Here is a 25,250-nt window from a genome sequence, read left to right as displayed (position 1 = left end):
AGTAGTGAAAAAGTGAAAGTGAAAGTAATGAATAGTTAATTAATAATGCTTAAAAAATTAAATAATTATTTAGGTTTTTTCATTGAATATTGCTAATGAAATCAGATGTAAATTGGCATTAGCATTAAATTTTTTTAATATAAAACTTTGGAAATTTGGTACTGAAACAAAATGTTCCACTGCATGTCGAATTACATGCAGATCTTCAGCAGTATGCAATAAAAGCAACCGTCCAAAATCGGCTGAATGTATAAAAAACCTTCTAGGGTTCTCAATGAAAACGCCGTGTCCAACTCGATTGAACTCACTTTATGACGCATTCAAGCATTTGCTGAAATGCAAAAATCGTCTGGATGATTTATGCATGCTTTTGCAAGTGGCAAAGCTGTCGTCGAGTGAGTTCACATATTTGGAGGAATATTGTGAATTGATGGTACCATTGCAATGCATTGGCAAAAGGGCTGGACTTCCTCCAAAGTGAAAGAAGCATGTATTATGGGTACTTTATGCCAACATTGGTAACTATTAAAGTAAAATGGCAAAGGATGGTTGCAATGGGCAACTTTCAGTAATGAACGGGTTCGGGATGTGATAAATGCACTGGAGCTGAGATTTCAGCATTTCAGTAGCTCCCAAATGCCAGGATGCATTCAAGGGCATTGTCTGAAAACTCCGTAAAAAAACCGCTTGAATCACCATATACTGGCCTATTCGAAGATATTCGTCGTGACAGCGAATATGCATTTATGTTGGTTTTGTACATTCTGACTAAATTTGATTTAATTCGAATCCATATCTCATACAGCTGCCCTAGGAACAATTGGTCGAAAATCAACCTCAGTACAGAGTACCTGGGCACAGGGTATCCTATTGTCGAGCGCGCTCGACTGTAACCGCCCACTTGTTAAGAATGCAAAGTAAATAAGTTTTTTTTATCCACCCTAAACAAAAGTATGAACTCCGCCTCAGTCAAACTCTTATTTAAATGGAAAAATCCAAAACTAGTGAATCTGAAAAATGTTATATACTCGACTTTGAGCCCAACACTAAGATTTGATGGCCTATTAAGTGCTGAATTAAATGTTGAGTTATTCAAATGAAAGCTGTATAATATAGTGAACGGACTTAAATCAAATTTGGTCAGGATGTATAAGAGCAGCCCAGATATGTATTATATTAGATTGGTTGGGATATTCCAAAAACAAAGAAGTTTTTCTTACTAAAACTTGATTTTTGACTGAGCGTCCCTATGGGAACTATATGATATGCACACAAAATTTGTTCAGGATGTGTAAGACATAGTACTTGTGAGTATTTAAATTTCACCACCAGGTTTATTGGATAGTTCTGTTTTTTTTTGCGAACTACGAACCTCACAGTGGGCGTAGTAATATTTATTATATAAAATTTGGTGCACCTAACTCTTACCATCTCTGTGATCTTTTGTTTATAGCGGACAGGGCTATATCGATTCGGCTGTTGATGCTAATGATATATATATGATACAAAATTTTCGGCGATGGGCCGCAGATCTTCGGGCGACAATCGGTGCCACTCAAGCGCGGTGCCACTTCAGCGCCTCCAAACTTTATTAGGCTTACGAGGCACACGCTGTAGTCCATCGGCTTGAGATCCGGCGAGTAGCGCAACCACGTTTTTCTCCACAAAAATGTTCCGAAATTGCAACACGTCTACTTTAAATTATAAAACCACAGCTAAATTAAAGACCAATAAATCATAAACTTTGGCACTACTATAAAAAAGCATAAGGAATAGTGTTGGGACATATTAATGTTTGTTTCCGTTTTTCTGGCCACCCTGTATATATATATATTGTCTGCCACGCCTCCTTCTGCCTTTACATACTTTCTCACACTGAATATACCCGCACAGGAAAAAAAAAACTAACAATACCCGCACAGGGCTTAAAAGTACATACAACATAATTTTTCTGTCCACCTCTTATTTTCATCCTGCGTACGCTCTTGTCTCTTTATTGAATCAAATTAAAGCATTTTTTGACATTAAAATTTATGGCAGTAGACGTAAGTGACATATAAAAAACTTTAAAGTTTTCGAACGGTTGTTTTAAAAATTAATTCTTTTAAAAATCTCTAGATATTTGTGGTGTGTGATATACTAGAAAGCTTCGCTCAAAGCTTATGCTTTAATCATAAATGTGTATAGTGTATATTTTTTATACCAGGACGACGAGCTAAGTCGATATAGAGAAGTTCGTCCGTCCCTCTCTTTTCATGTGATCTTGTCTTTCAGTTTTCGCATTATTAGTCATCGGATTTTTATTTTAAAATTTTTTCAGTCGATATTCGCCGCAGTCCTTAATGATAAATTTAGTTGTCGGTTGCCCTTTAGAGGTACCACTGCGGGAAATAATGTCCAGTACTTCTATACCATCGACAATGAATGCAAATAATGTCGTTAGGTTGCATCTTTTGGACAACAAGACTTGAAACTGGCTGCCAACGAGCTGATTTTCGTTAGGTTTCATGCCCAGCATTCCGCGTCCAGCAATTAATTTTGATTCGTCTGGCTTAAAGAAATGTTCATCAAAAGCGGAATAACCGCCTCGTCCATTATGATATTGGAAGTCACCTGTGATAATGCTCTTTTTTGGCCAGGCCTTAAACACTTTGCAGCCCTTGTAGCCAAATCCGCGCTCGTGCAGGATGAGAGAGCGAAAATTCTTAGCCATTCGCGGAGCTACATCGCTGCGCACTTGGATGTGAACACGACCAAGTGACCTGCCATTCGACTCCATGTCCAGGTAGTATACGGGGTAACCAAGACCTGGTGGGCGCTCTAGCCGTGGCATTGTAGCTGCACCAGCACTAGCTCTGGCAGCAGCGGCAGCAGCAGATGTTGAAGGAAGCTCCGATGAAACTATATTGATATAAGTAGGTGTTGTGTTTCGCATTCCTCTTAATTCTGTTGGTTGCTGTTCTTGTTGCATAGCCTGCGACGTTGCAGGCATGCTACAGATCTTACTCGTACTTCGCCTAATGTAATAATTGTAGCCGATCTGATGATGACTGCTCGATTTGATGTCATCCTCCAAGATCGTGTATAATTGGTTATTTCGCATTCTCTGACTGCAATTCCTTACTGAGAACCGTTGTCTATCGCTTAGGAATAACTTAGCTTTCTCTTCATTCCAGTAAGTGTAAGTGCAGAAATTACTAACGAGCAGGGCAGGAGGAAGTAAAAGGACGGCGGGTATTTCTTCCACTGGCTGTTGTTGCAGCAGTGTAAGAGTTTGATTCAGTTGTTTATAATTGAGCGGCTGCAATCCACCCTTGCATATAGAGGCGCGCATTCGACAGTAAAAGATACGTCCGAACGAACTTGGAAAATTCGGGTTTGGTGCCTATGCAGGTCTTCCAACATTGTTATTAGATCGGTCCCTTATTTTATCAGGGCACAGTCCGTGTTTTATAATTGGTCGGATGCGTACCCAGCTACTGGTCATATCCTCAGTACGTTGGGTGGGCATATGATACAGTATTTGCCGTTTAATGTGCAGTCGAACCGTGTCACAGGCAGTGTATATCATTTGCAGCATTGATAGATCACCTTGAGCCAGTTCATCGACATGGTATATGCTCTTCTTTATCTTCGTTTTCTCATTGTGAATCAGTAGACGTAGTAGGTCGCTTAACTTTGGGTAATGCGTTAATTCATGGTCATTGTGCAGAGTTTCTCTGGCGCAGTCGCTGCAAATCAGAAGCACGCAGTGTGACACAATGTCGTATTCAACAAGTAATGCTTCGGACAATATTCCTAGCGGTGCGCACAAACTTATCAATGTTTATATTATCTAGCTGCGAATGTAACTTCTTCGGTAAATCCATGTGGTTGCTAGAAATGATAAGACAATATTATAGATAATGTTATATAAACTAATTGATACCAATATTTTTGGTATACTTTATTTTAGCGGCCTGTCCGCTAAAATTATCATAGATGGACCGCAAATTCTTAAGAATTTACGTGAAGAAATTAATTGGTGGTCGGCCATAGTTCTCTTGTTATTTAAAAATGTTCCTTTTGACGTCCAAAAATTTGCAATTATTCATTTAATCAACAGTGCCCATTACTTAAAAAAAAGGTAAAATGGTATTTAACAAATGAAATTGCAAACAACGTTTGCCTGCAAACGTACAAGCATTTGGGACCCAAAAGAGACTAGCTGTGGTGAAGAAATCACCTACAGTAAATTCGCCTGGGATCAACGAAGTATCTCATGTGAACAAAATCACAAAGAGCGACAATATCTTTCGGTGGTTGAGAAAAAACGAACTTGAAGATTCTTTTCTATTCTCTTTTCAATCGTATCTGCTTGCAAAAAGGGACCACTTCTTGCAAGCTCAGATCACTGCGGACGGCAGTTCGCGTTAGTGACGAAAGCAGCACGTAGGGTGCGAAAGGCGACTAACAATATATACAGCTAAGTTGGAAAATTAGCTACGACTCCGATCAGATCGAGTTATATACCGATCGAAAGGTTTAGTCCTAACTTACAAAATGGCATACTAAAACTTTTTCTAATACACCTGGGTTATGAGATAGTGGGAGGTCAGTTTGATTGTCTGTTTGTATCAAAGCGCTAAAAAAGCTTAGATGTAATAATGGGGATTTATTCCTTTTTGAAAATCTACAAATGTTTGTTCTACGTCTTTTTGAAAAAACCGCTAATTTAGCTAATTTAGAACAATTTAAAAGGTAGTGACACCAAATTCGGTATGTAGATTCCTATATCTTGCAGGCAGGTCAAGTTTGTTTCTTTTTTGAATCGGACCACTATATCATATAGCGCCCATAGAAACAATCGGGCGAAAATCAAGCTTTAGTATGAAAAACTTTTTTGTTTAATGAGATATTGTAAACAAACTGATACAATAAGCATATGACTTGGTTTTATATATCCTGTACAAAGTTGGTTCAAATCAGACCACTATATCATATAGCTGTCTTAGGACCGATCGAGTGAAAATCAAGTCTTAGTATGAACAACTTTTCAAGAAATGATTAATTAAATTTATTTATTCGGGTGAGATGGGTATGTGGTGAGGTTGGGTAAAGTTTGGAGTAGGAGTCGGCACGAACTATTAAAAGCCACTATAGGTTGGGAGGGCGATCGTTGAGGTGGATAACAACATCTGTTCACCTAATCCTTGCCAGCAGTTGTCCGTGAAGGTGTTATGAGACCAAAGTCTGAGTATTATTCCGTTAGTGAAAATATAAATAGTTGTTACCCGACTCGCCAAGTATCGATGGTCGTACTCATCCTAGTATACCTGATAGTTAGCCGGCAAATCGATATTTGGCTGCGGTTGATAAGTCGGTTCATAACAATATTTTCCTTTTCCACGGCCTCTTCATCGAAGTGGACGCTCAACCCGCTGGCCACAAGCTGTACCACTTACAGAGACCACCGCAGAGACTGTCGCCATGCTTTTGGTGGCAGGATAAGGAAATAGTGCTAATGAAATTTTATTTCACTAGCATTGAAAAAGTAGTGAAAAAGTGAAAGTGAAAGTAATGAATAGTTAATTAATAATGCTTAAAAAATTAAATAATTATTTAGGTTTTTCATTGAATATTGCTAATGAAATCAGATGTAAATTGGCATTAGCATTAAATTTTAATATAAAACTTTGGAAATTTGGTACTGAAACAAAATGTTCCACTGCATGTCGAATTACATGCAGATCTTCAGCAGTATGCAATAAAAGCAACCGTCCAAAATCGGCTGAATGTATAAAAAAACCTTCTAGGTTCTCAATGAAAACGCCGTGTCCAACTCGATTGAACTCACTTTATGACGCATTCAAGATTTGCTGAAATGCAAAATCGTCTGATGATTTATGCATGCTTTTGCAAGTGGCAAAGCTGTCGTCGAGTGAGTTCACATATTTGAGGAATATTGTGAATTGATGGTACCATTGCAATGCATTGGCAAAAGGGCTGGACTTCCTCAAAGTGAAAGAAGCATGTATTATGGGTACTTTATGCCAACATTGGTAACTATTAAAGTAAAATGGCAAAGGATGGTTGCAATGGGCAACTTTCAGTAATGAACGGGTTCGGGATGTGATAAATGCACTGGAGCTGAGATTTCAGCATTTCTTTGAAGTAGCTCCCAAATGCCAGGATGCATTCAAGGGCATTGTCTGAAAACTCCGTAAAAAAACCGCTTGAATCACCATATACTGGCCTATTCGAAGATATTCGTCGTGACAGCGAATATGCATTTATGTTGGTTTTGTACATTCTGACTAAATTTGATTTAATTCGAATCCATATCTCATACAGCTGCCCTAGGAACAATTGGTCGAAAATCAACCTCAGTACAGAGTACCTGGGCACAGGGTATCCTATTGTCGAGCGCGCTCGACTGTAACCGCCCACTTGTTAAGAATGCAAAGTAAATAAGTTTTTTTTATCCACCCTAAACAAAAGTATGAACTCCGCCTCAGTCAAACTCTTATTTAAATGGAAAAATCCAAAACTAGTGAATCTGAAAAAATGTTATATACTCGACTTTGAGCCCAACACTAAGATTTGATGGCCTATTAAGTGCTGAATTAAATGTTGAGTTATTCAAATGAAAGCTGTATAATATAGTGAACGGACTTAAATCAAATTTGGTCAGGATGTATAAGAGCAGCCCAGATATGTATTATATTAGATTGGTTGGGATATTCCAAAAAACAAAGAAGTTTTTCTTACTAAAACTTGATTTTTGACTGAGCGTCCCTATGGGAACTATATGATATGCACACAAAATTTGTTCAGGATGTGTAAGACATAGTACTTGTGAGTATTTAAATTTCACCACCAGGTTTATTGGATAGTTCTGTTTTTTTTGCGAACTACGAACCTCACAGTGGGCGTAGTAATATTTATTATATAAAATTTGGTGCACCTAACTCTTACCATCTCTGTGATCTTTGTTTATAGCGGACAGGGCTATATCGATTCGGCTGTTGATGCTAATGATATATATATGATACAAAATTTTCGGCGATGGGCCGCAGATCTTCGCGACAATCGGTGCCACTCCAAGCGCGGTGCCACTTCAGCGCCTCCAAACTTTATTAGGCTTACGAGGCACACGCTGTAGTCCATCGGCTTGAGATCCGGCGAGTAGCGCAACCACGTTTTCTCCACAAAATGTTCCGAAATTGCAACACGTCTACTTTAAATTATAAAACCACAGCTAAATTAAAGACCAATAAATCATAAACTTTGGCACTACTATAAAAAGCATAAGGAATAGTGTTGGGACATATTAATGTTTGTTTCCGTTTTTCTGGCCACCTGTATATATATATTGTCTGCCACGCCTCCTTCTGCCCTTTACATACTTTCTCACACTGAATATACCCGCACAGGAAAAAAAACTAACAATACCCGCACAGGGCTTAAAAGTACATACAACATAATTTTTCTGTCCACCTCTTATTTTCATCCTGCGTACGCTCTTGTCTCTTTATTGAATCAAATTAAAGCATTTTTTGACATTAAAATTTATGGCAGTAGACGTAAGTGACATATAAAAACTTTAAAGTTTTCGAACGGTTGTTTAAAATTAATTCTTTTAAAAATCTCTAGATATTTGTGGTGTGTGATATACTAGAAAGCTTCGCTCAAAGCTTATGCTTTAATCATAAATGTGTATAGTGTATATTTTTTATACCAGGACGACGAGCTAAGTCGATATAGAAAACTTCGTCCGTCCCTCTCTTTTCATGTGATCTTGTCTTTCAGTTTTCGCATTATTAGTCATCGGATTTTTATTTTAAAATTTTTTCAGTCGATATTCGCCGCAGTCCTTAATGATAAATTTAGTTGTCGGTTGCCCTTTAGAGGTACCACTGCGGAAATAATGTCCAGTACTTCTATACCATCGACAATGAATGCAAATAATGTCGTTAGGTTGCATCTTTTGGACAACAAGACTTGAAACTGGCTGCCAACGAGCTGATTTTCGTTAGGTTTCATGCCCAGCATTCCGCGTCCAGCAATTAATTTTGATTCGTCTGGCTTAAAGAAATGTTCATCAAAAGCGGAATAACCGCCTCGTCCATTATGATATTGAAGTCACCTGTGATAATGCTCTTTTTTGGCCAGGCCTTAAACACTTTGCAGCCCTTGTAGCCAAATCCGCGCTCGTGCAGGATGAGAGCGAAAATTCTTAGCCATTCGCGGAGCTACATCGCTGCGCAATTGGATGTGAACACGACCAAGTGACCTGCCATTCGACTCCATGTCCAGGTAGTATACGGGGTAACCAAGACCTGGTGGGCGCTCTAGCCGTGGCATTGTAGCTGCACCAGCACTAGCTCTGGCAGCAGCGGCAGCAGCAGATGTTGAAGGAAGCTCCGATGAAACTATATTGATATAAGTAGGTGTTGTGTTTCGCATTCCTCTTAATTCTGTTGGTTGCTGTTCTTGTTGCATAGCCTGCGACGTTGCAGGCATGCTACAGATCTTACTCGTACTTCGCCTAATGTAATAATTGTAGCCGATCTGATGATGACTGCTCGATTTGATGTCATCCTCCAAGATCGTGTATAATTGGTTATTTCGCATTCTCTGACTGCAATTCCTTACTGAGAACCGTTGTCTATCGCTTAGGAATAACTTAGCTTTCTCTTCATTCCAGTAAGTGTAAGTGCAGAAATTACTAACGAGCAGGGCAGGAGGAAGTAAAAGGACGGCGGGTATTTCTTCCACTGGCTGTTGTTGCAGCAGTGTAAGAGTTTGATTCAGTTGTTTATAATTGAGCGGCTGCAATCCACCCTTGCATATAGAGGCGCGCATTCGACAGTAAAAAGATACGTCCGAACGAACTTGGAAAATTCGGGTTTGGTGCCTATGCAGGTCTTCCAACATTGTTATTAGATCGGAGTCCCTTATTTTATCAGGGCACAGTCCGTGTTTTATAATTGGTCGGATGCGTACCCAGCTACTGGTCATATCCTCAGTACGTTGGGTGGGCATATGATACAGTATTTGCCGTTTAATGTGCAGTCGAACCGTGTCACAGGCAGTGTATATCATTTGCAGCATTGATAGATCACCTTGAGCCAGTTCATCGACATGGTATATGCTCTTCTTTATCTTCGTTTTCTCATTGTGAATCAGTAGACGTAGTAGGTCGCTTAACTTTGGGTAATGCGTTAATTCATGGTCATTGTGCAGAGTTTCTCTGGCGCAGTCGCTGCAAATCAGAAGCACGCAGGTGTGACACAATGTCGTATTCAACAAGTAATGCTTCGGACAATATTCCCTAGCGGTGCGCACAAACTTATCAATGTTTATATTATCTAGCTGCGAATGTAACTTCTTCGGTAAATCCATGTGGTTGCTAGAAATGATAAGACAATATTATAGATAATGTTATATAAACTAATTGATACCAATATTTTTGGTAATACTTTATTTTAGCGGCCTGTCCGCTAAAAATTATCATAGATGGACCGCAAATTCTTAAGAATTTACGTGAAGAAATTAATTGGTGGTCGGCCATAGTTCTCTTGTTATTTAAAAATGTTCCCTTTTGACGTCCAAAAATTTGCAATTATTCATTTAATCAACAGTGCCCATTACTTAAAAAAAAGGTAAAATGGTATTTAACAAATGAAATTGCAAACAACGTTTGCCTGCAAACGTACAAGCATTTGGGACCTCAAAAGAGACTAGCTGTGGTGAAGAAATCACCTACAGTAAATTCGCCTTGGGATCAACGAAGTATCTCATGTGAACAAAATCACAAAGAGAGCGACAATATCTTTCGGTGGTTGAGAAAAAACGAACTTGAAGATTCTTTTCTATTCTCTTTTCAATCGTATCTGCTTGCAAAAAGGGACCACTTCTTGCAAGCTCAGATCACTGCGGACGGCAGTTCGCGTTAGTGACGAAAGCAGCACGAAGGGTGCGAAAGGCGACTAACAATATATACAGCTAAGTTGGAAAATTTAGCTACGACTCCGATCAGATCGAGTTATATACCGATCGAAAGGTTTAGTCCTAACTTACAAAATGGCATACTAAAACTTTTCTAATACACCTGGTATGAGATAGTGGGAGGTCAGTTTGATTGTCTGTTTGTATCAAAGCGCTAAAAAAGCTTAGATGTAATAATGGGATTTATTCCTTTTGAAAATCTACAAATGTTTGTTCTACGTCTTTTGAAAAAAACCGCTAATTTAGCTAATTTAGAACAATTTAAGGTAGTGACACCAAATTCGGTATGTAGATTCCTATCTTGCAGGTCAAGTTTGTTTCTTTTTTGAATCGGACCACTATATCATATAGCGCCCATAGAAACAATCGGGCGAAAATCAAGCTTTAGTATGAAAAACTTTTTTGTTTAATGAGATATTGTAAACAAACTGATACAATAAGCATATGACTTGGTTTTATATATCCTGTACAAAGTTGGTTCAAATCAGACCACTATATCATATAGCTGTCTTAGGACCGATCGAGTGAAAATCAAGTCTTAGTATGAACAACTTTTTTGTTTTTTGAGATATCGAAACCAAACTGATAGAATATACATAAAACTTGGTTTTATATATCCTGTTTAAAGTTGGTTTAAATCGGACCACTATATCATATAGCTGTCATAGGATGGATCGGGCGAAAATCAAGTCTTAGTATGAAAAACTTTTTAGTTTTATGAGATATAACCAAACTTATAGAATTTTCATTTAAGTTAGTCTTATACATCCTTACCGAAGTTGGCTTAAATCGGTCCACTATATCATATAGCTGTTATACGACCGATCATGAAAATTAAGTCTTAGTATGAAAAACTTTTTTGTTTTATGAGATATCGTAACCAAACTGATTAAATATGTATAACAATTGGTTTTATATATCCTGTCTAAAGTTGTTCAAATCGGACCACTATATCATATAGCTGTCATTGGACCGATCGGACGAAAATCAAGTCTTAGTATAAAAATCTTTTATGTTTTATGAGACATTTTTAATAATATGATAGAATATGCATTTAAGTTAACTAAATATTTTTAATTTTTCCATTATTAGTTTTGCCATAGTAAGTGCTCCAACAGTCGAGTATGCTCGACTGTAGCCAACCGACTAGTTTTTTTATTAATTTATATTTTTATTTAAAATTTTTAGATTAAACTGAATTTTGATCGTCACAAAATTGGATATCAGAAATTTTGGGGCTAGAAATTGCTTTCGTCACTAGACTTTTACCTCGTGTAGAGGTTTTTTTTTGGGATATCAGAAATTTTTGCAATTGCTTTTGACATTGTAACTTTATCATTAATGCAGGCAAATAGTAAAATATATAAATTTAGTTGTTCAACGTATTTCATATTTAAAAAATTTGTTTTCTTTAATTATAATAAAAAAACTAGAGGGCTCCGCCCCCTGGTCGCTTTGCTCGCGTTGCTACAGTCGAGCATACTCTACTGTCGGAGACCCCGTACTTACTATGAAAAAAAAAAGTTTTTCATACTAAGACTTAATTTTCGCCCGATCGGTTCTATGACAGCTATATGATATAGTAGTTCGATTAGAGCCAACTTTGGTCAGGATCTATAAGTCTAACTTAAATGCATATTCTTTTAGTTTGGTTACGATATCTCGTAAAACAAAATAGTTTTTTATACTAAGATTTAATATTGGACCGATCGGTCCTATGACAGCTATATGATATAGTGGTCCGATTTGAATCAATTTTGGTCAAACGGCAGCTCGCGTTAGTGACGAAAGCATCACGAAGGGTGCGAAAGGCGACTAACTATATACAGCTGGGTTGGAAAATTTGCTACGACTGTCCGATCAGATCGAGTTAAAACCGATCGAAAGATTTAGTCTTAACTTACAAATGGCCTACTAAAACTTTTTCTAACCAACCTGGGTCATGAGTTACGGGGGTGTAAGTGGTTGGGGAAAAATTTAGATGATTGCAGCTAATGGGGCTGTTGGGGCCTTTTAGTAACATTTTTTATTTTTTTAAAATTCTACTTAAAAATACGCGTCGATTGGTACTCCAATCACTCAAATCCGATGACTGGTTCAAAAGATAAATAAATTTGAAAATTTTAGTGGACTTCTCAAAATGAAATGAAAAGTCAGTTTGTTTTGTCTGTTTGTATCAAAGCGCTCAAAAAGCTTAGATGTAATGATGGATTTATTCCTTTACGAAAATCTAGAAATGTTTGTTCTACGACTTTTGAAATAACGCTAGTTTAGGGAAAACGCTAAATACCGGTAAAATTGAAGCCTCAACAGTTTTCAAGCCATAGAAGCTACAGATATGTTCTATATATCATTGGAAGGTGTGGTTGAGAGGCTTTTATGCGTACCTTTTTTTCTAAAGTACTCAGGTTGCATTTTACAGGTGATCTGATGTTTTTAAGCTTACATTTTGGCGATTTCTGACAAAACGGCTCTAACGATTTCTGTTAAATTTTAATATGTCATAGGACCAATCGGGTGAAAATCAAGTTCCACTATGAAAAACTTGTTTGTTTTATGAGAAATCTTAACCAAACTAATATAATATGCATTCAACTTGGTTTTAAATATCCTGACAAAAGTTGGTTAAAATCGGACCACTATATCATATAGCTGTCATAGGACCGATCGGTCCAATATTAAGTCTTAGTATGAAAAACTTTTTTGTTTCACGAGATCCATCTCTTTCTCACTTTGTGTAAACAACCCAGCTATTTTTCTTACTGAAGACATTCACACACACCACAAACACTGCATAAGTTGGCACTTAATGAAAAATAGAAGTACTGCATTAACTTTTTTAATTTACACTAAACTCTTCACTGCTTAAACTTAAACTAATATTTTTTTAATGTTAATTTAATATAATAAAACGCAATCAAAATAACATATTCAAGACTCTGAGTAATTTTGAATTGATTTGAAAACTAGGTGGCATCTCGCTTGCTCGGGACAGTTTTGTGCGTTACAAGTGTATGACATAATGCACTAGAGATTATGAACGTTTTGTTTAATTAAAAATCATGAATTAAAAACTTTGTAATATTGAAATGTGCTATAACAGATAGTTATTAAATTAATTGACCTTTCCAAAACACTAACACTTTTATGCATAACAAGCTTTATATTAGTGAACTTGATCTAATCTCCGGCCAAAATGATGGAGATTTAAAATCATCTTGAACTGGTGTCTGTGTCACCTAAAATCTCTTAAAGTTGATTTCTGATTGATTTTAGGTTGGTTTGATTTCTGGATTGTGTTGTTAAATTTTGGTTAAACGATTTTGGCTGCTGACCTTTTAGGAACCAATATAATAAAATCAAACAAAATGTTTTTAATTTGATTATTCAAATTCTTATAATGATGCTTACCTTTTAAAATTAATACTCTGACAAATATGTAAATTCTCGATACTTTTATTTTAGGTACAATACTTTACTCGATTTATTTGGTTGTTTAAGTGCAGCTTAAATTTTTAACTTATTTTTAAACTACTTGCACAAATGAAATATATTCAAAAATATTTAACACTATGTTTTTATTCACAAAATTTTGGTTGTGTCCATTATTAATATTTGATTTCAAGTGCACTCTAAAGCAAGGTATCCCTTATATGAGTAAAGGGAATATTCACCTATTCCATCGGTTTTTTGAGTCGGTTAACTCAAGACACTGAAATGCATACAAAAATAATAGAGTGCTGCCAGATTTGATGAGAAATTTACCGATTGTATCTCTGTGTGAAAACCGATGCGAATATTGTGAATGTCAAAATTTACCGTCGATGAAAAAGTGTCGGCTTAAAAGTCCCCGTCTAACGCCTGCTTTTAAAAAAAGTATCAAAATCAGCTTAATATATGCATCATTTACCTTCAACAGAGACAAAGGTTTAAGTACTATGTACTTGTATTATGAGAAATAAACTCATCAATAAATGATTTGATTTTTTCTGCAATAAATAATTAAAACATAAATAAACCATAATGAGAATCGCCAAGGGATAAATTGTTGTAGGAAAAACGTCCATATTTTACTTATTTTATTGAAAAGTTTGTTAAAATTGATCCGCCTGCTTCTGTTTTAAGAACTGTGTTATGAACTGCTTTGTGTCTCGGTGGGCCGCGCCGACTTGCTCATCGGAACTCCTCACGGGTGCGTTTCCATCCCTGGCCCGCAGTTCACACAATCGATAACTCGTCGCTTACTGCAAACAGCTGCAGCTCAACTACCATCACTATCGACAAAAAGATAAACAAACTACGCAAAAAGGAACGACAGCGACGAAAACTGCAACAATAAATTCAACAGGTAAGTAAAATTCACAAAACTACAAGAAAACAACACTAATCCCTCTATCGTTCAAACAGGGCACATTTGCAGGGCCCGGGCGTACCCTCCCTTCCTGAGACGGCATACATCCCTCGTCTCCCATATGTTGTCCACCCGTACGGCCCAATCTCAGCCTGCGTTGGACATAATGTTTCCCCTCCCCTTCCACAAAAAACTTAGCCGGATATCATCTTCATTTTCATGGCAAGTATAATTTAATGTTCTTAATTTTCAATGACATCAAAATTAATTTTTATATTCTCTATTTACAGTGTTCTTTAAATATTCGGCAAGACAACAATGAGGATGAGAAAAACCAACATAGCAGGAACGCCACGATGTTGCAAATACAACAAACTTGCCGGAACTGATGTGGCAAGATGACAATGCGGAGACGTCGCGGAATAAATATATATATGTATGTTTCTATTCATGCAGGTGAGTTTGTGAACGTTTGTTTGTTTTATGTTTTATGCAAGTGTTAGTGTGAATATGTTTTGTTATGAATATATGTGAATGTAATGTAAATATAAATCGCTTAATTCTACCTTAACCTGCCCAAAGAGCCTCTGGGTGGTTTAAGGGCGATATGTTTATGTTTAGAGTAATATGTATATATATATCTATGTATTTACGTTTTGTGCTATGAGTTTACGAGATTATTATTGTGTTGTTCCTAAACTGTTATATCTTACTATACCCAGATATTATTTTTATTTACTTTATTTTACTTTTTCTTTATTTTACTTTACTTTAATTTTAATTTTGTTTAATTTAATTATATTATTCTTTTAATATTAAATAAGTTTTAATTTACGTATTTTAAGTTTCATTTCTTTCAATGTTCGACTTGTATAATTTTTTATGTATGCCGATCTTTAAGTTTCTTTTAATTAGGCACAATGCGCAAATAAGTATTGATCAATTTAAACAAAACAACAGTGGCTGGTTTCTTCTTGGCACAGGGGCACAAAAAAAAATTCTCTTGCAGCTCTTCTATATTTTGGCAATATGGCGGGCAATTGGAGTGGACTCACTGTGGTCCTCCTGCTACGACAATGGTTGTTGAGATGCTCTCCTACGCTGACGGAAAACTTGGCTCAATACTGCAGCTGTTAGGCGCACTCTGCCTCGACTCTGTCGGAAGTGGCCACTGCCGTCACTAGGATTACACTGGGAGTCGTCGCTGCCAGCAGATGTTGCAGAGTAAGCGACACGGGGCACAGCTCATAGATGGCCTTCGTTAGCGACTGCTCAGTTCACCACAACGAAAGAATGGAATTTTGATCGGCACAGGTCGCGGAACACGTCTTTGATGACACGGGAGCGTAGAATTGATCTAGCCGCTCAGCGTGCAGAAAAACTCGACGAATCCAGACACTTACCGTTGACCGCTTAATCTCGAACTCTTGGTCTGCATATTCTGAGGCAACGTGGTTTGAAAAAGTTTTCAATCCTTTTGTCTATTCATTCCACCGTTGCTGCAGTTTGAGTCCAATTTCACCAATTGCTTCGAAGCATAAAGGGTATACGCATATGCGCTGCTTCTTTGAAGTTGCTTCCTGTCTTCGTCTAGCAAAACGTTTGAGTTGCCACACAGACTATCTATCGATAACTAGTGATAACTTCCAAAACGGTTTTGAAAGCATTCCAATTCCGACGAGAAGTAGATGCTAAATTTTATAGCTCTAGCTTCAATAGATCCAGGTGTTTTACGCACAGTAACATAGCTCATATATTTTCTCGGTTTATTAACCGATATGGATGAAATTTTTAAGTTAACTATGTACAAACAAATTATAGCAATTTTATTTTGAACAGATTTCGATATAACTATGTGTCGACAAGACACATTTATATGATTTTCATTTAATCGAAGAAGACCACAAACACTGAAAAAGTTGGCACTTAATGTAATATAAGTGCTGCATTAACTTTTATGCCCGTTACTTTTAATTTTACACTAAACTCTTCACTGCTTAGAGCTGCAATTTTGTCAACTTAAACTAATATTATTTTAATGTTAATTTAATATAAAAAAAACGCTATCAAAATAACATATTCAAAACTCTGAGTAACTTTAAATCGATTCGAAAACTAGATGGCATAATGACATAATGCACTAGAGATTTTATAGACATTTTGAATAATTAAAAATCATGAATTAAAACCTTTGTAATATTGAAATGTGCTAATACAGATAGTTATCAAATTGATTGACCTTTCCAAAACACTAACATTTTTTATGAATAACAAGCTTTGTACTAGTGATCTTGATCAAATCTCCGGCCAAAATGATGGAGATTTAAATATCATCTTGAACTGGGGTCTGTGTCACCTAAAATCTCTTAAAGTTGATTTTTGGTTGGTTTTAGGTTGGTTTCGATTTCTGTGGCACCCCCGAATATGTGTGAGTTTTTAATAAAATTTTCGATTTTGGCTGCGGTTGACACTTTTGAGGAACCAATATAATAAAATCAAACAAAATGTTTTTAATTTGATTATTCAAATTCATATAATGATGCTTACCTTTTAAAATTAATACTCTGACAAATATGTAAATTCTCGATACTTTTATTTTAGGTACAATACTTTACTCGATTTATATTTATTTGGTTGTTTAAGTGCAGCTTTAATTTTTAACTTATTTTTAAACTACTTGCACAAATGAAATATATTCAAAAATATTTAACACTACGCTTTTTTATTCACAAAATTTTGGTTGTGTCCATTATTAATATTTGATTTCAAGTGCACTCTAAAAGCAAGGTATCCCCTTTATATGAGTAAAAGGGAATATTCACCTATTCCATCGGTTTTTTGAGTCGGTTAACTCAAGACACTGAAATGCATACAAAAATAATAGAGTGCTGCCAGATTTGATGAGAAATTAACCGATGGTATCTCTGTGTGAAAACCGATGCGAATATTGTAAATGGCAAAATTTACCGTCGGTGAAAAAGTGTCGGTTAAAAAGTCCCCGTCTAACGCCTGCTTTTACAAAAAATTATCAAAATCAGCTTAATATATGCATCATTTACCTTCAACAGAGACAAAGGGTTTAAGTACTATGTACTTGTATTATGAGAAATAAACTCATCAATAAATGATTTGATTTTTTTCTGCAATAAATAATTAAAACATAAATAAACCATAATGAGAATCGCCAAGGGATAAATTGTTGTAGGAAAAACGTCCATAATTTACTTATTTTATTGAAAAGTTTGTTAAAATTGATCCGCCTGCTTCTGTTTTAAGAACTGTGTTATGAACTGCTTTGTGTCTCGGTGGGCCGCGCCGACTTGCTCATCGGAACTCTTCACGGGTGCGTTTCCATCCCTGGCCCGCAGTTCACACAATCGATAACTCGTCGCTTACTGCAAACAGCTGCAGCTCAACTACCATCACTATCGACAAAAAGATAAACAAACTACGCAAAAAGGAACGACAGCGACGAAAACTGCAACAATAAATTCAACAGGTAAATAAAATTCACAAAACTACAAGAAAACAACACTAATCCCTCTATCGTTCAAACAGGGCCCATTTGCAGGACCCGGGCGTACCCTCCCTTCCTGAGACGGCATACATCCCTCGTCTGCCATATGTTGTCCACCCGTACGGCCCAATCTCAGCCTGCGTTGGACATAATGTTTCCCCTCCCCTTCCACAAAAAACTTAGCCGGATATCATCTTCATTTTCATGGCAAGTATAATTTAATGTTCTTAATTTTCAATGACATCGAAATTAATTTTTATATTCTCTATTTACAGTGTTCTTTAAATATTCGGCAAGACAACAATGAGGATGAGAAAAACCAACATAGCAGGAACGCCACGATGTTGCAAATACAACAAACTTGCCGGAACTGATGTGGCAAGATGACAATGCGGAGACGTCGCGGGAATAAATATATATATGTATGTTTCTATTCATGCAGGTGAGTTTGTGAACGTTTGTTTGTTTTATGTTTTATGCAAGTGTTAGTGTGAATATGTTTTGTTATGAATATATGTGAATGTAATGTAAATATAAATCGCTTAATTCTACCTTAACCTGCCCAAAGAGCTCTCTGGGTGGTTTAAGGGGCGATATGTCTTTATGTTTAGAGTAATATGTATATATATATATCTATGTATTTACGTTTTGTGCTATGAGTTTACGAGATTATTATTGTGTTGTTCCTAAACTGTTATATCTTACTATACCCAGATATTATTTTTATTTACTTTACTTTACTTTTTTCTTTATTTTACTTTACTTTAATTTTTAATTTTGTTTAATTTAATTATATTATTCTTTTTTAATATTAAATAAGTTTTAATTTACGTATTTTTAAGTTTCATTTCTTTCAATGTTCGACTTGTATAATTTTTTATGTATGCCGATCTTTAAGTTTCTTTTAATTAGGCACAATGCGCAAATAAGTATTGATCAATTTAAACAAAAACAACAGTGGCTGGTTTCTTCTTGGCGGCACAGGGGGCACAAAAAAAAATTCTCTTGCAGCTCTTTTATATTTTGGCCAATATGTGGCGGGCAATTGGAGTGGACTCACTCGTGGTCCTCCTGCTACGACAATGGTTGTTGAGATGCTCTCCTACGCTGACGGAAAACTTGGCTCAATACTGCAGCTGTTAGGCGCACTCTGCCTCGACTCTGTCGGAAGTGGCCACTGCCGTAGGACACACTGGGAGTCGTCGCTGCCAGCAGATGTTGCAGAGTAAGCGACACGGGGCACAGCTCATAGATGGCCTTCGTTAGCGACTGCTCAGTTCACCACAACGAAAGAATGGAATTTTTGGATCGGCACAGGTCGCGGGAACACGTCTTTGATGACACGGGGCGTAGAATTGGATCTGCGCCGCTCAGCGTGCAGAAAACTCGACGAATCCAGACAATTTATCTAAGAAGACACCGTCGTTGACCGCTGTAAACTCGAACTCTTGGTCTGCATATTCTGAGGCAACGTGGTTTGATGTAAAGTTTTCAACCTTTTGCTCCTATTCATTCCACCGTTGCTGCAGTTTGAGTCAATTTCACTCAATTGCTTCGAAGGGGCATAAAGGGGTATACGCATATGCGCTGCTTCTTTTTGAAGTTGCTTCCTGTCTTCGTCTAGCAAAACGTTTGGAGTTGCCACACAGACTATTATCTATCGATAACTAGGTGATAACTTCCAAAACGCAGTTTTGAAAGCATTCCAATTCCGACGAGAAGTAGATGCTAAATTTTATAGCTCTAGCTTCAATAGATCCAGGTGTTTATACGCACAGTAACATAGCTCCTCATATATTTTCTCGGTTTATTAACCGATATGGATGAAATTTTTTAAGTTAACTATGTACAAACAAATTATAGCTATTCTTATTTTGAACAGATTTCGATATAACTACCGTGTCGACAAGGACACATTTATGATGATTTTCATTTAATCGAAGAAGACCACAAACACTGCAAAAGTTGGCATAATGAAAATATAAGTGCTGCATTAACTTTTTATGCCCGTTACTTTTTTAATTTACACTAAACTCTTCACTGCTTAGAGCTGCAATTTTGTCAACTTAAACTAATATTATTTTAATGTTAATTTAATATAAAAAAACGCTATCAAAATAACATATTCAAAACTCTGAGTAACTTTAAATCGATTCGAAAACTAGATGCCATAATGACATAATGCACTAGAGATTTTATAGACATTTTGAATAGTTAAAAATCATGAATTAAAACCTTTGTAATATTGAAATGTGCTAATACAGATAGTTATCAAATTGATTGACCTTTCCAAAACACTAACACTTTTTATGAATAACAAGCTTTGTACTAGTGATCTTGATCAAATCTCCGGCCAAAATGATGGAGATTTAAATATCATCTTGAACTGGGGTCTGTGTCACCTAAAATCTCTTAAAGTTGATTTTTGGTTGGTTTCGATTTCTGTGGCACCCCCGAATATGTGTGAGTTTTTAATAAAATTTTCGATTTTGGCTGCGGTTGACACTTTTGAGGAACCAATATAAAAAATCAAACAAAATGTTTTAATTTGATTATTCAAATTCATATAATGATGCTTACCTTTTAAAATTAATACTCTGACAAATATGTAAATTCTCGATACTTTTATTTTAGGTACAATACTTTACTCGATTTATATTTATTTGGTTGTTTAAGTGCAGCTTTAATTTTAACTTATTTTTAAACTACTTGCACAAATGAAATATATTCAAAAATATTTAACACTACGCTTTTATTCACAAAATTTTGGTTGTGTCCATTATTAATATTTGATTTCAAGTGCACTCTAAAAGCAAGGTATCCCTTTATATGAGTAAAAGGGAATATTCACCTATTCCATCGGTTTTTTGAGTCGGTTAACTCAAGACACTGAAATGCATACAAAAATAATAGAGTGCTGCCAGATTTGATGAGAAATTAACCGATGGTATCTCTGTGTGAAAACCGATGCGAATATTGTAAATGGCAAAATTTACCGTCGGTGAAAAAGTGTCGGTTAAAAAGTCCCCGTCTAACGCCTGCTTTTACAAAAAATTATCAAAATCAGCTTAATATATGCATCATTTACCTTCAACAGAGACAAAGGGTTTAAGTACTATGTACTTGTATTATGAGAAATAAACTCATCAATAAATGATTTGATTTTTTTCTGCCATAAATAATTAAAACATAAATAAACCATAATGAGAATCGCCAAGGGATAAATTGTTGTAGGAAAAACGTCCATAATTTACTTATTTTATTGAAAAGTTTGTTAAAATTGATCCGCCTGCTTCTGTTTTAAGAACTGTGTTATGAACTGCTTTGTGTCTCGGTGGCCGCGCCGACTTGCTCATCGGAACCCTCACGGGTGCGTTTCCATCCCTGGCCCGCAGTTCACACAATCGATAACTCGTCGCTTACTGCAAACAGCTGCAGCTCAACTACCATCACTATCGACAAAAAGATAAACAAACTACGTAAAAAGTAATGACAGCGACGAAAACTGCAACAATAAATACAACAGGTAAGTAAAATTCACAAAACTACAGGAAAACAACAAATCCCTCTTTCGTTCATACAGGGCCCATTCGCAGGACCCTCCCTTTCTGAGACGGCATACATTCCTCGTCTCCCATATGTTGGCCACCCGTACGGGCCAATCTCAGCCTGCGTTGGACATAATGTTTCCCTCCCTTCCACAAAAAACTTAGCCGGATATCATCTTCATTTTCATGGCAAGTATAATTTAATGTTCTTAATTTTCAATGACATCAAAATTAATTTTATATTCTCTATTTACAGTGTTCTTTAAATATTCGGCAAGACAACAATGAGGATGAGAAAAACCAACATAGCAGGAACGCCACGATGTTGCAAATACAACAAACTTGCCGGAACTGATGTGGCAAGATGACAATGCGGAGACGCCGCGGGAATAAATATATATATGTATGTTTCTATTCATGCAGGTGAGTTTGTGAACGTTTGTTTGTTTTATGTTTTATGCAAGTGTTAGTGTGAATATGTTTTGTTATGAATATATGTGAATGTAATGTAAATATAAATCGCTTAATTCTACCTTAACCTGCCCAAAGAGCTCTCTGGGTGGTTTAAGGGCGATATGTGTTTATGTTTAGAGATATATATATATATATGTATATATATATATATATATATATATATATCTATGTATTTACGTTTTGTGCTATGAGTTTACGAGATTATTATTGTGTTGTTCCTAAACTGTTATATCTTACTATACACAGATATTATTTTTATTTACTTTACTTTACTTTTTCTTTATTTTACTTTACTTTAATTTTTAATTTTGTTTAATTTAATTATATTATTCTTTTAATATTAAATAAGTTTTAATTTACGTATTTTAAGTTTCATTTCTTTCAATGTTCGACTTGTATAATTTTTTATGTATGACGATCTTTAAGTTTCTTTTAATTAGGCACAATGCGCAAATAAGTATTGATCAATTTAAACAAAAACAACAGTGGCTGGTTTCTTCTTGGCGGCACAGGGGGCACAAAAAAAAATTCTCTTGCAGCTCTTCTATATTTTGGCCAATATGTGGCGGGCAATTGGAGTGGACTCACTCGTGGTCCTCCTGCTACGACAATGGTTGTTGAGATGCTCTCCTACGCTGACGGAAAACTTGGCTCAATACTGCAGCTGTTAGGCGCACTTTGCCTCGACTCTGTCGGAAGTGGCCACTGCCGTCACTAGGACACACTGGAGTCGTCGCTGCCAGCAGATGTTGCAGAGTACGCGACACGGGGCACAGCTCATAGATGGCCTTCGTTAGCGACTGCTCAGTTCACCACAACGAAAGAATGGAATTTTTGGATCGGCACAGGTCGCGGGAACACGTCTTTGATGACACGGGAGCGTAGAATTGGATCTAGCGCCGCTCAGCGTGCAGAAAAACTCGACGAATCCAGACAATTTATCTAAGAAGACACCGTCGTTGACCGCTGTAAAACTCGAACTCTTGGTCTGCATATTCTGAGGCAACGTGGTTTGATGAAAAAGTTTTCAATCCCTTTTGCTCCTATTCATTCCACCGTTGCTGCAGTTTGAGTCCAATTTCACTCAATTGCTTCGAAGGGGCATAAAGGGGTATACGCATATGCGCTGCTTCTTTTTGAAGTTGCTTCCTGTCTTCGTCTAGCAAAACGTTTGGAGTTGCACACAGACTATTATCTATTGATAACTAGGTGATAACTTCCAAAACGCACTTTTGAAAGCATTCCAATTCCGACGAGAAGTAGATGCTAAATTTTATAGCTCTAGCTTCAATAGATCCAGGTGTTTATACGCACAGTAACATAGCTCCTCATATATTTTCTCGGTTAATTAACCGATATGGATGAAATTTTTTAAGTTAACTATGTACAAACAAATTATAGCAATTCTTATTTTGAACAGATTTCGATATAACTACCGTGTCGACAAGGACACATTTATGATGATTTTTCATTTAATCGAAGAAGACCACAAACACTGCAAAAGTTGGCACTTAATGAAAAATATAAGTGCTGCATTAACTTTTTATGCCCGTTACTTTTTTAATTTACACTAAACTCTTCACTGCTTAGAGCTGCAATTTTGTCAACTTAAACTAATATTATTTTAATGTTAATTTAATATAAAAAAAACGCTATCAAAATAACATATTCAAAACTCTGAGTAACTTTAAATCGGTTCGAAAACTAGATGGCATAATGACATAATGCACTAGAGATTTTATAGACATTTTGAATAGTTAAAATCATGAATTAAAACCTTTGTAATATTGAAATGTGCAAATACAGATAGTTATCAAATTGATTGACCTTTCCAAAACACTAACATTTTTTATGAATAACAAGCTTTGTACTAGTGATCTTGATCAAATCTGGCCAAAATGATGGAGATTTAAATATCATCTTGAACTGGGGTCTGTCACCTAAAATCTCTTAAAGTTGATTTTTTGGTTGGTTTTAGGTTGGTTTCGATTTCTGTGGCACCCTGAATATGTGTGAGTTTTAATAAAATTTTCGATTTTGGCTGCGGTTGACACTTTTGAGGAACCAATATAAAAAATCAAACAAAATGTTTTTAATTTGATTATTCAAATTCTTATAATGATGCTTACCTTTTAAAATTAATACTCTGACAAATATGTAAATTCTCGATGCTTTTATTTTAGGTACAATACTTTACGCGATTTATATATATTTGGTTGTTTAAGTGCAGCTTAAATTTTTAACTTATTTTTAAACTACTTGCACAAATGTAATATATTCAAAAATATTTAACACTACGATTTTTTATTCACAAAATTTTGGTTGTGTCTATTATTAATATTTGATTTCAAGTGCACTCTAAAAGCAAGGTATCCCTTTATATGAGTAAAGGAATATTCACCTATTCCATCGGTTTTTTGAGTCGGTTAACTCAAGACACTGAAATGCATACAAAAATAATAGAGTGCTGCCAGATTTGATGAAATTAACCGATGGTATCTCTGTGTGAAAACCGATGCGAATATTGTGAATGGCAAAATTTACCGTCGATGAAAAGTGTCGGTTAAAAGTCCCCGTCTAACGCCTGCTTTTACAAAAAATTATCAAAATCAGCTTAATATATGCATCATTTACCTTCAACAGAGACAAAGGGTTTAAGTACTATGTACTTGTATTATGAGAAATAAACTCATCAATAAATGATTTGATTTTTTCTGCAATAAATAATTAAAACATAAATAAACCATAATGAGAATCGCCAAGGATAAATTGTTGTAGGAAAACGTCCATAATTTACTTATTTTATTGAAAAGTTTGTTAAAATTGATCCGCCTGCTTCTGTTTTAAGAACTGTGCTATGAACTGCTTTGTGTCTCGGTGGGCCGCGCCGACTTGCTCATCGGAGACCCTCACGGGTGCGTTTCCATCCCTGGCCCGCAGTTCACACAATCGATAACTCGTCGCTTACTGCAAACAGCTGCAGCTCAACTACCATCACTATCGACAAAAAGATAAACAAACTACACAAAAAGGAACGACAGCGACGAAAACTGCAACAATAAATTCAACAGGTAAGTAAAATTCACAAAACTACAAGAAAACAACACTAATCCTCTATCGTTCAAACAGGGCCCATTTGCAGGACCCGGGCGTACCCCTTCCTGAGACGGCATACATCCTCGTCTCCCATATGTTGTCCACCCGTACGGCCCAATCTCAGCCTGCGTTGGACATAATGTTTCCTCCTTCCACAAAAAAAACTTAGCCGGATATCATCTTCATTTTCATGGCAAGTATAATTTAATGTTCTTAATTTTCAATGACATCGAAATTAATTTTATATTCTCTATTTACAGTGTTCTTTAAA

At 36.2% G+C, this 25,250-nt stretch overlaps 1 protein-coding gene and 1 pseudogene across 1 annotated transcript; both read right to left on the bottom strand.

Annotated features, from left to right (window-relative positions):
- Window positions 1–2,305: 2,305 nt before the first annotated feature.
- On the bottom strand, window positions 2,306–3,869 carry LOC117779503. The gene is made up of 3 exons (XM_034615721.1): window positions 3,817–3,869; window positions 3,473–3,731; window positions 2,306–3,385 (listed from the first exon to the last, which is right to left on the bottom strand). Exons 1-3 carry the CDS (start codon window positions 3,867–3,869, stop codon window positions 2,306–2,308), a joined length of 1,392 nt encoding a protein of 463 aa, XP_034471612.1.
- Window positions 3,870–7,822: 3,953 nt separating this feature from the next.
- Window positions 7,823–8,226, bottom strand: LOC117779501 (annotated as a pseudogene).
- Between the last annotated feature and the right edge of the window lie 17,024 nt (window positions 8,227–25,250).

The sequence above is a fragment of the Drosophila innubila genome (assembly GCF_004354385.1).
Source record: "Drosophila innubila isolate TH190305 chromosome 2L unlocalized genomic scaffold, UK_Dinn_1.0 4_B_2L, whole genome shotgun sequence".
Taxonomy (NCBI): domain Eukaryota; kingdom Metazoa; phylum Arthropoda; class Insecta; order Diptera; family Drosophilidae; genus Drosophila; species Drosophila innubila.
The sequence above is the reverse complement of the archived record's forward strand: the minus strand, read 5'-3'. Positions and strand labels throughout refer to the sequence as shown.

Bases quoted from the DNA above. Each gene is read 5' to 3' on its own strand.
- LOC117779503 (XM_034615721.1), bottom strand. From the start codon at position 3,869: ATGGATTTACCGAAGAAGTTACATTCGCAGCTAGATAATATAAACATT. The intron at 3,732-3,816 runs GTTTGTGCGCAC...TCTGATTTGCAG, and splicing joins GATAATATAAACATTGATAA to CGACTGCGCCAGAGAAACTC. The intron at 3,386-3,472 runs GTACGCATCCGA...AGACCTGCATAG, and splicing joins AGGATATGACCAGTAGCTGG to GCACCAAACCCGAATTTTCC.